The sequence below is a fragment of the Copidosoma floridanum genome, unplaced genomic scaffold (genome assembly GCF_036245765.1).
Source record: "Copidosoma floridanum isolate Cflo_tuat_1 unplaced genomic scaffold, Cflo_Japanese_pri ptg000001l, whole genome shotgun sequence".
Classification (NCBI taxonomy): domain Eukaryota; kingdom Metazoa; phylum Arthropoda; class Insecta; order Hymenoptera; family Encyrtidae; genus Copidosoma; species Copidosoma floridanum.
Genome location: NW_028321878.1, coordinates 26,268,191 through 26,280,048, shown reverse-complemented (window position 1 = coordinate 26,280,048; position 11,858 = coordinate 26,268,191). Strand labels below are relative to the sequence as shown.

The 11,858-nt window shown below is 44.1% G+C and overlaps 3 protein-coding genes across 3 annotated transcripts; all 3 read right to left on the bottom strand.

The window, feature by feature from the left end:
• LOC149376116 (uncharacterized) lies at positions 1 to 1,002 on the bottom strand. The gene has a single exon (XM_089593543.1). It carries the CDS (start codon positions 1,000 to 1,002, stop codon positions 1 to 3), a length of 1,002 nt encoding a protein of 333 aa, XP_089449669.1.
• Positions 1,003 to 1,044: 42 nt separating this feature from the next.
• Positions 1,045 to 2,466, bottom strand: LOC149376115 (uncharacterized). Its single transcript, XM_089593536.1, has one exon. It carries the CDS (start codon positions 2,464 to 2,466, stop codon positions 1,045 to 1,047), a length of 1,422 nt encoding a protein of 473 aa, XP_089449662.1.
• A 189-nt stretch (positions 2,467 to 2,655) lies between these two features.
• Positions 2,656 to 10,949, bottom strand: LOC149376114 (uncharacterized). The gene is made up of 3 exons (XM_089593533.1): positions 10,095 to 10,949; positions 7,677 to 7,854; positions 2,656 to 2,921 (listed from the first exon to the last, which is right to left on the bottom strand). Exons 1-3 carry the CDS (start codon positions 10,947 to 10,949, stop codon positions 2,656 to 2,658), a joined length of 1,299 nt encoding a protein of 432 aa, XP_089449659.1.
• Positions 10,950 to 11,858: the final 909 nt, after the last annotated feature.

Here is an 11,858-nt window from a genome sequence, read left to right as displayed (position 1 = left end):
TTAGTGGGTAACACTCCCCACCGTGCAAACGGCCGAGCTGTGTTGTACTTTCTCGCGGTACAAAAATATTAACTTATGGGCCACCCTGATATATTCGCCCTTACATGAACGCACTTTAGCTGTACGCGCGACCCCATCCGAGCCGGCGTATATTTCTACGATCGTGCCTCTGCGCCATACATTCCTCGGAGCTTGTTCGTCTACAATCAGGACGACGTTACCGCGCTTTAATTCTAATGTGGGGTTGAACCACTTCTTTCGCGCGTGTAAAGTTGGCGCATACTCACGCAGCCACATTTTCCAATACAAATCCGCGAAAGCTTGCGCCTGCTCCCAATCCTTTCGGGTGCACGCGTGCGACATCCTGAGCTCGGGTAACGCCATGGCGCCGCTTGACGCCCCTAACAGAAAGTGATTAGGAGTCAAGGCTTCTTGATCGCCCGGGTCCACCGACACATGTGTGAGCGGTCGCGCATTTACCGTGTGTTTGATTTCCACCGGTATCGTGCGTGAAGCGCGATTTTGACTGATCTTATGAGTCTTTCCCATGCGCCCCCCCATATGCGGCGCATCGGGTGGATTAAACACCCATTTCATATTATTAGCTAAGGTGAAACGATGCTGACCGCAGTCGAGCTGTTCGGCCGCCGCTTGAAGCTCGGTACACGTACCGCGGAAGTTGGTGCCGTTATCGCTATATATGACCGTAGGACAGCCGCACCGCGCCGCAAGGCGTTGTAACGCCATTATCGCCGAACTTGCTGTTAAACTGTCCGCTAGTTCGAGGTGCACCGCCCGCGTTGTTAGACACGTAAAGAGCACTCCCCACCGTTTTACGTGGCTTCTCCTAATCGCGACAGTTAATGGACCGAAGTAGTCGACACCGCAGTGACTGAACGGGCGTTGCTTAAATGCTAGCCGACAGCGTAACCTACAGGTTACACACTGACTGCAGATGGCCTTTAATGCGGGCCGCGCTCCGATGATGTAGTAGCGCTGCATTAGCTCGTTAATCACCGTTTCGTGATTCGCGTGTCGGTATTTTCAATGCCATGTACGCACGAGCGTGCGCACGACCGCATGCTTTCCATCTAAAACGATTGGCGCGTAATTGTACTCTGCACCTGCTATCCGCGTGATACGACCCTGGATACGCAAGAGACCACGCTCGTCAATAAAGGGGGAAAATTTCTGCAGTTTGCTGCTCGCGCGCAGCTTAGCGCCGTTCTTGATTGCTGCCATTTCTTGAGCAAAGCTCTCTAGCTGCGTATTCCGGAGGACGTACTCGACTGCCGTCTCGCGCGCGTGCAGTGGATTGCTCCCGGATTGCCACCTTTCTGCCTCGCCCTCCCAAGTTTTCCTCGCCCATCGATCGACCGCGCTCCTTACCCTGCGTGCGACTATCAAGTGCCCCTCCCAGCCGAATAAGTGCACCACCTCGGGGGCTGGCTGCGGCTGGACTATTGTTAAAAATACCCGTTTGGCCTTTTTCTCCTTTAACTCCAGCGATTCTTTTTCCCCGCTCGTCAGGGCCCGCGCTTTAGGCCACTCTTTTTCACTTTCCCTTAAAAAGCTGGGTCCAAAGAACCACCGCATTTTGTCCTCGTTGCTCATGTCGAGCCCTCGCGTAGCTAGGTCCGCCAGGTTCTGTTTAGTAGGTACCCACCTCCAATTTGCTTGAGCCGTCCTCTCTGTAATTTCTGCTAAACTGTGCGCGACGAAGGCGTGTCGAACTCGTGGGTCTCGCTGTATCCAATGCAGAACTGTTCGAGAATCCGACCATAGCACGAAACGCGTACACATAATATCTAATTCGCCGCTGACTATGGTGAGAAAACGCGCTGCTAGTACAGCTGCTTGCAATTCTAAACACGGCACTGTAAGGGGCTTTTCGGGGGTTACGCGCGACTTGGCCATTAACAACGCGACCTGTACTTGCCCATCGATCGTCTCGCATCGCAAGTAGATGCATGCCGCATAGGCCCTCAGACTTGCGTCGCAGAATACGTGCAGCTGCGCGCCCACTAGTGGGATTCCCTTTGGCGTTATGCAGCGTGGAATGCGCAACGAGTCGATTCCCTTTAAAATGCTTAGCCACGCGCCCCAAGCTGTATGTTCCTCGTCGCCGAGTGGGTCGTCCCAGCCGATACTGCTGTGCCATATGGCCTGCAGAATGAGTTTGGATTTCAGAAGAAACGGTTCTAATAGCCCGAGAGGATCGTATACGGCCATCATAAAACGCAGATATTCGCGTTTGATCGGTCGCATCTCGCCTGACATTATTTTATCCTGCACGTGTCCAAAACCCAACGCGAATCCCAATGAGTCCGCCTCCGGCTCCCAGTACATTTCGAGTACGCGCTCCGTGTCTGCGTTGCAAAGATTAATCGCGTGTATTTGTACCGGCGTGCCCGTCTCCTGCTTCTCGTCTATGCGTAAATTTATGTTCGACGTCCACCCATGCATTTCGAAGTTACCACGACGGTTGATTGTTCTTACGTCACGCGCGAGTGTCTGCATTGAACGCGCGTTCGGTCTGCTCACGAGATAATCATCCACGTATGAATTTACCTTAATGCTTTTCGCTGCTTCGGGGTAATCATTTGCGAAAAGCTCCGCGTTAGCATTTTTTATATAAATTGCGCTGCATGGCGACTACTTTGCCTCGAACACGAGCCGAGTCATTTCATACGTACGTGGATGTTTATCTCGCGACTCTCCTCTCCACAGGAAACGTAACGCGCCTCTATCTGCTTCTCTCATGTGCACGCGGAGGAACATGTCCTTGATGTCGGCCTTACAAGCTATGGCGAACTGACGAAATCGAAGCAACACGCCCGGAAGCGACTGTATTAAATCTGGTCCTGCATCTAACTGATCGTTCAAGCTGAGTCCGTCTGTAGCCGCTGCAGCGTCGAAGACTAGTCTCACCCTCCCCGGTTTTAAAGCGTTCGTGACCCCAAAGTGAGGGAGGTACAGTGTGCCGAGATCGTGCTGAGAACTCGCGCACACTTGTGCGCAGCCGGCCTCCGATTGGCCGAGCGACTGCGCGTCGTTTGAACGTCCAAAACTCAAAGACACAGCGCTCAAAGCCCGAACACATGAAACCCAAATGCCTAATCCCCAACGACCCAGTGCGCTTACTTGGCCGCACTATCATTTTATTTATTCTTAAGAAAAATCTCATGCGGCTAATCCCCAACGACCCAGTGCGCTTACTTGGCCGCACTATCATTTTATTTATTCATAAGAACAATCTCAAGCAGCTAATCCCCAACGACCCAGTGCGCTTACTTGGCCGCACTATCATTTTATTTATTAATAAGAAAAATCTCATGCGGCTAATCCCCAACGACCCAGTGCGCTTACTTGGCCGCACTATCATTTTATTTATTCATAAGAAAAATCTCATGCGGCTAATCCCCAACGACCCAGTGCGCTTACTTGGCCGCACTTTTATTTTATTTATTCATAAGAACAATCTCAAGCGGCTAATCCCCAACGACCCAGTGCGCTTACTTGGCCGCACTATCATTTTATTTATTGATAAGAAAAATCTCATGCGGCTAATCCCCAACGACCCAGTGCGCTTACTTGGCCGCACTTTTATTTTATTTATTCATAAGAACAATCTCAAGCGGCTAATCCCCAACGACCCAGTGCGCTTACTTGGCCGCACTATCATTTTATTTATTCATAAGAACAATCTCAAGCGGCTAATCCCCAACGACCCAGTGCGCTTACTTGGCCGCACTATCATTTTATTTATTGATAAGAAAAATCTCATGCGGCTAATCCCCAACGACCCAGTGCGCTTACTTGGCCGCACTTTTATTTTATTTATTCATAAGAACAATCTCAAGCGGCTAATCCCCAACGACCCAGTGCGCTTACTTGGCCGCACTATCATTTTATTTATTAATAAGAAAAATCTCATGCGGCTAATCCCCAACGACCCAGTGCGCTTACTTGGCCGCACTATCATTTTATTTATTAATAAGAAAAATCTCATGCGGCTAATCCCCAACGACCCAGTGCGCTTACTTGGCCGCACTATCATTTTATTTATTCATAAGAACAATCTCAAGCGGCTAATCCCCAACGACCCAGTGCGCTTACTTGGCCGCACTATCATTTTATTTATTAATAAGAAAAATCTCATGCGGCTAATCCCCAACGACCCAGTGCGCTTACTTGGCCGCACTATCATTTTATTTATTAATAAGAAAAATCTCATGCGGCTAATCCCCAACGACCCAGTGCGCTTACTTGGCCGCACTTTTATTTTATTTATTCATAAGAACAATCTCAAGCGGCTAATCCCCAACGACTCAGTGCGCTTACTTGGCCGCACTATCATTTTATTTATTCATAAGAAAAATCTCAAGCGGCTAATCCCCAACGACCCAGTGCGCTTACTTGGCCACACTATCATTTTATTTATTAATAAGAAAAATCTCATGCGGCTAATCCCCAACGACCCAGTGCGCTTACTTGGCCGCACTATCATTTTATTTATTCTTAAGAAAAATCTCATGCGGCTAATCCCCAACGACCCAGTGCGCTTACTTGGCCGCACTATCATTTTACTTATTCATAAGAAAAATCTCAAGCGGCTAATCCCCAACGACCCAGTGCGCTTACTTGGCCGCACTTTTATTTTATTTATTAATAAGAAAAATCTCATGCGGCTAATCCCCAACGACCCAGTGCGCTTACTTGGCCGCACTATCATTTTATTTATTAATAAGAAAAATCTTATGCGGCTAATCCCCAACGACCCAGTGCGCTTACTTGGCCGCACTTTTATTTTATTTATTGGTAAGGAAAATCTCAAGCGGCTAATCCCCAACGACCCAGTGCGCTTACTTTGCCGCACTATCATTTTATTTATTAATAAGAAAAATCTTATGCGGCTAATCCCCAACGACCCAGTGCGCTTACTTGGCCGCACTTTTATTTTATTTATTGGTAAGGAAAATCTCAAGCGGCTAATCCCCGACGACCCAGTGCGCTTACTTGGCCGCACTTTTATTTTATTTATTAATAAGTAAAATTTCATGCGGCTAATCCCCAACGACCCAGTGCGCTTACTTGGCCGCACTTTTATTTACTTACTCAGCCTAAGTAAATTGAAGCGCTCGCTTGTGTGCGCTTTCATTTATTTGCGAAGTATGTTACATTTCGAGAGCGTATTCTACTGTTAAGTAATTCGAAGTGCTTTCCTTGCCACAGTATTAGTTATTCATTAATTATTGATCGTTTCAGGGGCTTATCCTAAGAAATTTGAATTTCTCGATTGTGTTCGCTTTCATTTATTAAGTAAATACACTTATTTATATAATGAACTAAACAATTATAATAACTAAATATAAAAAGCCTTATATAATTATAACATAATGTTAGAACTGTTCTTATGTTTGCTTATGTTTCTTTTTGGTTGCTACTTATTTAATTTTCTTCATTATTAGACAGGTTTCCACACCACCGAAGAGGTACTGTCTATGGCGCGTTGGAATTTTTATTGAAACCATTGTGTTTTTTTTCAAAGTGTCTAAAGAATAATAATGTTTTGACATTTTTTGAGAATTTTTAACATGTCATATTTTTAGTTTGAAAAAAAATTTAATTTAGTTTACTCACACATTAGTTTTAACTGTGGACTTCCTTCGCCAAGAGACCTTTTTTTGACTTATCCATCTTATTTCTAATTCTTTGGTAATGTTACTTTAATTTGGTAATAATACTCTTATCCTTAGTCAGTAAAGTTTAAGATCTAGTAATAATTTTCTAATTAAAAAGATCTCTAAGCCCTAAACCACTTAAACTTACTGCAAGAATACTGTTTCTAGTATCAAATCAGAATTTATTGAAACAAAATATATAGCTAAGTTAGTCGAAAATTTACTTGGAGTACATATTAGCACTGTTGAATTTATTAAAATGGTTTTCCGTTAATACTAAGTTTTCGCAATTAATATTATACGCCTTTCCGTACGATTTTAAAAAGCATCGCGCATTAAGTAAAGGGATACTAGTTAGATTACTTTTGTCATCCTTAATTTCATTTACAGCAGAAAAAGTTCGCTCAGGTTCCGCGTTTGAGTGAGGTATAGCGAAAATTAATTTAACTAAAGATGTTAACGCGGGATAAAGACATTCGTTTGCCTGATTCTTTAAGTTTATGATTTTACTCCAAAAAGTTTCCGTATCAAAATTCATTAATAAATTTTTTTCCTGCTCGTTAAACTTTGTATGAATATCTTGCCACTCATTAGCAACAGTTTCGGCATCTAAAAATGGAAAATACTTTAAAATAATATTTAAATTTGGATATCGTTGTCGTTCCGTTTCATTTAACACTACTTGTGGATTAAGAAAATCTAAATGTTTGAAAATATCGTCGTTTTGAAGAAAACGCTTTTTGATCTCATGAAAACCGCGAATGTAAAATTTTTTGCAATTACTCCGTAAATTTTCGACTTCCTCTTTTGTTAATTTTTCTTCTATTTCCGAGCATAAGGGTCCTGTATAGATTTTTTCCAAGGACATCAGATTTTCCATTACATCAAAATTTGGTAAAAAGATATCTTCTATTACGTTTACATTTATGAAATTTGTTGCAAGTTGCATTAATAATCTTTTGATGGATTCATTAATCTGGTGTGTTTTATAAGCCTTCGATTGAAAGGCTGCATTAAAAGAGTTAAAGAAATTTAGGTTGAAATGTAAAAAACTTACGTAGGCTTTCACAGTATTATTTTGCAGTAAATTTAAAATTTTTTCCGCGTTCGATTCAGGCCCATTTTTTTCACGCGACAGGCATGTTTTTTCAAAAACTTCTATCGAAAAAAAAGCAATTAAAGCTGGCCACATAGAAAGAAGACGATCATAACATTTAAAAGCTTCGAGCCATCGCGTTCCCGAAAATTTGAGCGCTTTGTTATCAGGCAAATTCAAGTATTCTAAATTTTCCGACAATTCCGCGGTGCGTTTTGGACTAGAGGATAAATAAGAGTACACTGAGCGAGCAAGTTCTTCTATTTCTTTAGGAAGCATACTGCAACAATTTTTTGCCACGATCGCGGCCGAGTGACATATACAATTCCGGACAATTAAATTAGGAACATAATCCCGAAGATATTTTTGAAAACTGTTATGTTTGCCGACCATTACACTAGCGTTATCGCACGAAAGAGCAACTATATTTTTAATGTTTATTGAATTATCGTCAAGGAATTTTTTAAACACGCGAAACAACTCTTGTGCACTACCTTTCTGAGCGTCGATTTCAATTAATTGCAAAAGTTGTTGGACAACCGAATTTTTTTGCGGTGAAAAATATTGTACACAAACACAAAGCAATTTTTTATTACTAATGTCGGTGCTTTCGTCAATAAGAACCGAGTAATAAGAACTATTTAAAATTCTTGTTAAATTTTCAAACTCATTTTTATACAAAACGTTATTAATGACTTTTGCACATTTATCTTCTTTCATACGAATATTTTTCACGGCTTGAAAATCCTCGACAAGATTTTTAATAAAAGGAATCAAATTGTTTACTATTCGAACACTGACGGGGTTTTGCGCAATAAACATCGATACGCGCATTTCCAAGGCATGAATTCTATCTTGAAAAGATAGTCCTTCATTAACAACTGTTACAATGGTACCTGAATCGATCGCGGCGTTTAAATTATCGACGTGGGTAGAAGTTGTGCTATGAGCAATCAAGTCACTTTTGCTAAAAAACTTTAAATCTTTTTGACAAGCTTTACAGTAAGCCTTTTGCTTATCGGTCGCGTGCTTTACAAGCCAATCTTTTAATATCGGATCGCGTAACCAGTCTTCCTGGAACAAAATAGCCGACCGTCTTTTTTTCGGTGTTTCAGTTGCGCTTTTCTTGGTCGCTTGTTGTTGTTAGTGATGTCATCAAGGTTAGAAACAAAAGAACTAAAAAAAATCGCGATAACAAGAGCTAATGTGAAAAAAGAAAAAAATAAAATCATCAACATATTCATGATGATAGACTTTTTGCTAACAACAACAAACAAGTAAAGTTAAGTGCAAAGACTGTCACAACTTAAATACAAAGGTTACGAAAATTCACGTAAAAGCAGAATCTACAGATGTTGCTACAATTATTTACGAAACACAGTACAACTTCTACTCACACCACGCACGTATGTGTATGTTTTTGACACACTTTTACACAAAAATTAATAAAATACCTTATAAATCCGCATGAAGTTGGAAGAAGCAGTTGCTTTACGAAGACATCCAGGCCAAAGAGAGATATATAGATAGCTGTTTGCGACGCTTTGACGTGTGTTGACAGTTGACACGAGCGCGAGCATGCTTTTGCACGTGCATCGCGAATTCGTTTGTTTCGGCGCGAAATACAATAACTCAAAGTATAAAGGATGATTTTAAAAGAAGAGATTTTAAAAATAGAGATCTTTAAAAATTTTTAATAATTATTGTTCTTCTTGAGATTGTTCTTATTAATAAATGAAATAAAAGTGCGGCCAAGGAAGCGCACTGGGTCGTTGGGGATTAGCCGCATGAGATTTTTCTTATGAATAAATAAAATAAAAGTGCGGCCAAGTAAGCGCACTGGGTCGTTGGGGATTAGCCGCTTGAGATTGCTCTTATGAATAAATAAAATAAAAGTGCGGCCAAGTAAGCGCACTGGGTCGTTGGGGATTAGCCGCATGAGATTTTTCTTATTAATAAATAAAATGATAGTGCGGCCAAGTAAGCGCACTGGGTCGTTGGGGATTAGCCGCATGAGATTTTTCTTATTAATAAATAAAATGATAGTGCGGCCAAGTAAGCGCACTGGGTCGTTGGGGATTAGCCGCTTGAGATTATTCTTATTTATAAATAAAATAAAAGTGCGGCCAAGTAAGCGCACTGGGTCGTTGGGGATTAGCCGCATGAGATTTTTCTTATGAATAAATAAAATAAAAGTGCGGCCAAGTAAGCGCACTGGGTCGTTGGGGATTAGCCGCTTGAGATTGTTCTTATGAATAAATAAAATAAAAGTGCGGCCAAGTAAGCGCACTGGGTCGTTGGGGATTAGCCGCATGAGATTTTTCTTAAGAATAAATAAAATGATAGTGCGGCCAAGTAAGCGCACTGGGTCGTTGGGGATTAGCCGCATGAGATTTTTCTTATTAATAAATAAAATGATAGTGCGGCCAAGTAAGCGCACTGGGTCGTTGGGGATTAGCCGCTTGAGATTGTTCTTATTTATAAATAAAATAAAAGTGCGGCCAAGTAAGCGCACTGGGTCGTTGGGGATTAGCCGCATGAGATTTTTCTTATGAATAAATAAAATAAAAGTGCGGCCAAGTAAGCGCACTGGGTCGTTGGGGATTAGCCGCTTGAGATTGTTCTTATGAATAAATAAAATAAAAGTGCGGCCAAGTAAGCGCACTGGGTCGTTGGGGATTAGCCGCATGAGATTTTTCTTAAGAATAAATAAAATGATAGTGCGGCCAAGTAAGCGCACTGGGTCGTTGGGGATTAGCCGCATGAGATTTTTCTTATTAATAAATAAAATGATAGTGCGGCCAAGTAAGCGCACTGGGTCGTTGGGGATTAGCCGCTTGAGATTGTTCTTATTTATAAATAAAATAAAAGTGCGGCCAAGTAAGCGCACTGGGTCGTTGGGGATTAGCCGCATGAGATTTTTCTTATGAATAAATAAAATAAAAGTGCGGCCAAGTAAGCGCACTGGGTCGTTGGGGATTAGCCGCTTGAGATTGTTCTTATTTATAAATAAAATAAAAGTGCGGCCAAGTAAGCGCACTGGGTCGTTGGGGATTAGCCGCATGAGATTTTTCTTAAGAATAAATAAAATGATAGTGCGGCCAAGTAAGCGCACTGGGTCGTTGGGGATTAGGCATTTGGGTTTCATGTGTTCGGGCTTTGAGCGCTGTGTCTTTGAGTTTTGGACGTTCAAACGACGCGCAGTCGCTCGGCCAATCGGAGGCCGGCTGCGCACAAGTGTGCGCGAGTTCTCAGCACGATCTCGGCACACTGGGGAGGTACCATGTTCTGTTTGGCTCAGTATCGTTCCTAACCTCACGCGCGTATCCCTGTTCGATTAGGCGCTGCATTTCCGCGTAGTATAGTCGCGCATAAGCGGGTTCGCGATCTAACCTTTTTTCGATATTGTAAACCCGCCACAACGCTGTTCCTCGGCTATCCACGCACGGCAGAGTGTCGTGCCGCCACAGCAGCCCTGTTTCCCACCCGACATCCAGTGGACGACTTGTTGCTTTTAGAGTTTTCAAGGCACGCGCGTGAGCGGGATCTACTCGCTCTTTTACGCAGACGCCGAGGCTTTCCATCTGAAAGTACTCGCGCACCATTTGATCGAGGGTACCCATCTTTGACTCGCTGTGAACGCACGACACGCGCACACTTATCTCTGATGCGCATCCTGAAACCATAGACCCGGACTGGCCCATATGCCCGTGCACTACCCAGCCTAAAGCCGTACGAGATAGTGCTACCCCCATTTCCTCTGATATCCGTATCTCCTTGCTCACCAGGAGCCTCCAGTTATCCTGTCCGATCAACAGCATTGATTTTCTATCTTTATATGGTGTTACACACACACTAAGTTCGGTGGCGATTCGACGAACCAACTCGCGTGAAAGCGACTGTGTCGGTAGTCTTACTGCTGACACAGTTAATGCCTTCTTTATCGGAAAGTATTCTTCCATACCGGCTACGGAAAAATCAACGCGACTACAGAGAGTGTTCTCGGCGGTGCTCTCTTTAATCCCTTGTATACAAATCTTCTCGCGTTTATCGCGTATACCGAGGCTATCTGCCAAATTCGCGATGATCAACGTGATCGTCGACCCATCGTCGAGGAAAGCGATGATATCAGCTGCGCCGTTGGTTCCCCGAACCGTCATCAGCAGCATCTTCAAGAGTGTGTGTGTGTATGATAGTCAGAAGGACTTTTCTACGCGCGATGAATCATGCGCACGCTTGCCCGTTGCAGGGTGGCCTCCCCACGCTCGCTCGCTACTACGTTCATGCAACGTTGCATGGCGCGCACTGCCGCATTTCTGACAAGCCTATTGCTTGCACACCCCGATGAGATGCCCTACGCCGAGACACCGAAAACAACGCTTTTGCTTGCGCACCATTTGCCAGCGCTCATTTGAGGTCATCCGGGCAAAATCCGCGCATTTATCTAACGCGTGGGCGCCGCGTTTGCACGCTGGGCACTCCACCTCTTTATCAGGTGTGCCCGTGTTTTCATGCAGCTCGCTCCCCTGCACAGCGGCCATCACGTGGCGCCTCGCAGGCAGTCGTCTAGCACCTTCCCCAGGGCCCTTACGTTTCGACGTGTTTTCGTCGGAAAAGTCAAATAACGCGTTTTCAGCTATCATTTTCGCTTCGGTGCACAGGAATTCCGCGAGCTGCTCGAGATCGTTCTTGTTGCTTGGGTGTGCGATGGCGTGGCGAACAAAAGTACGCTACATGTCTCCCGGTAATTTATGCCCTACGCTACGCGCGAGCTCGTGACTATTTATATAGGCGGTCAAGCCGAGCTCGTTACATGCTTCGACGACATTACGCACCTTTGACGCAAACTGCGGTATAGTGAGCTCACCACTGTTGAGCATAGGGAGCGACGCGAGCTCGTCTAATAATTTCCTCGAAATAGCACGCGCACCACCGTAATGTGCCTCGAGCGTTGCCATGATAGATTTCGCATTACGGCCCGTCGCGAGCGCCACATCCACCACTACCCGGGCTTGGCCTTGGATGGCCCTAAAAAGTCGCGCCGCATTTTCCGCGTCCGTATAGCCGGCGTCCTTTGT

What these genes read in the sequence shown, in the direction of transcription:
- LOC149376114 (XM_089593533.1), bottom strand. Translation starts at nt 10,949, where the DNA reads ATGCTGCTGATGACGGTTCGGGGAACCAACGGCGCAGCTGATATCATC. An exon ending in AACAGGGATACGCGCGTGAG is followed by an intron (nt 7,855 to 10,094) that starts GTTAGGAACGAT and finishes ATTTTGTTCCAG; the next exon opens with GAAGACTGGTTACGCGATCC. An exon ending in AAACGCCGCGATCGATTCAG is followed by an intron (nt 2,922 to 7,676) that starts GTACCATTGTAA and finishes GGGTGAGACTAG; the next exon opens with TCTTCGACGCTGCAGCGGCT.
- LOC149376116 (XM_089593543.1), bottom strand. Translation starts at nt 1,002, where the DNA reads ATGCAGCGCTACTACATCATCGGAGCGCGGCCCGCATTAAAGGCCATC.
- LOC149376115 (XM_089593536.1), bottom strand. Translation starts at nt 2,466, where the DNA reads ATGCATGGGTGGACGTCGAACATAAATTTACGCATAGACGAGAAGCAG.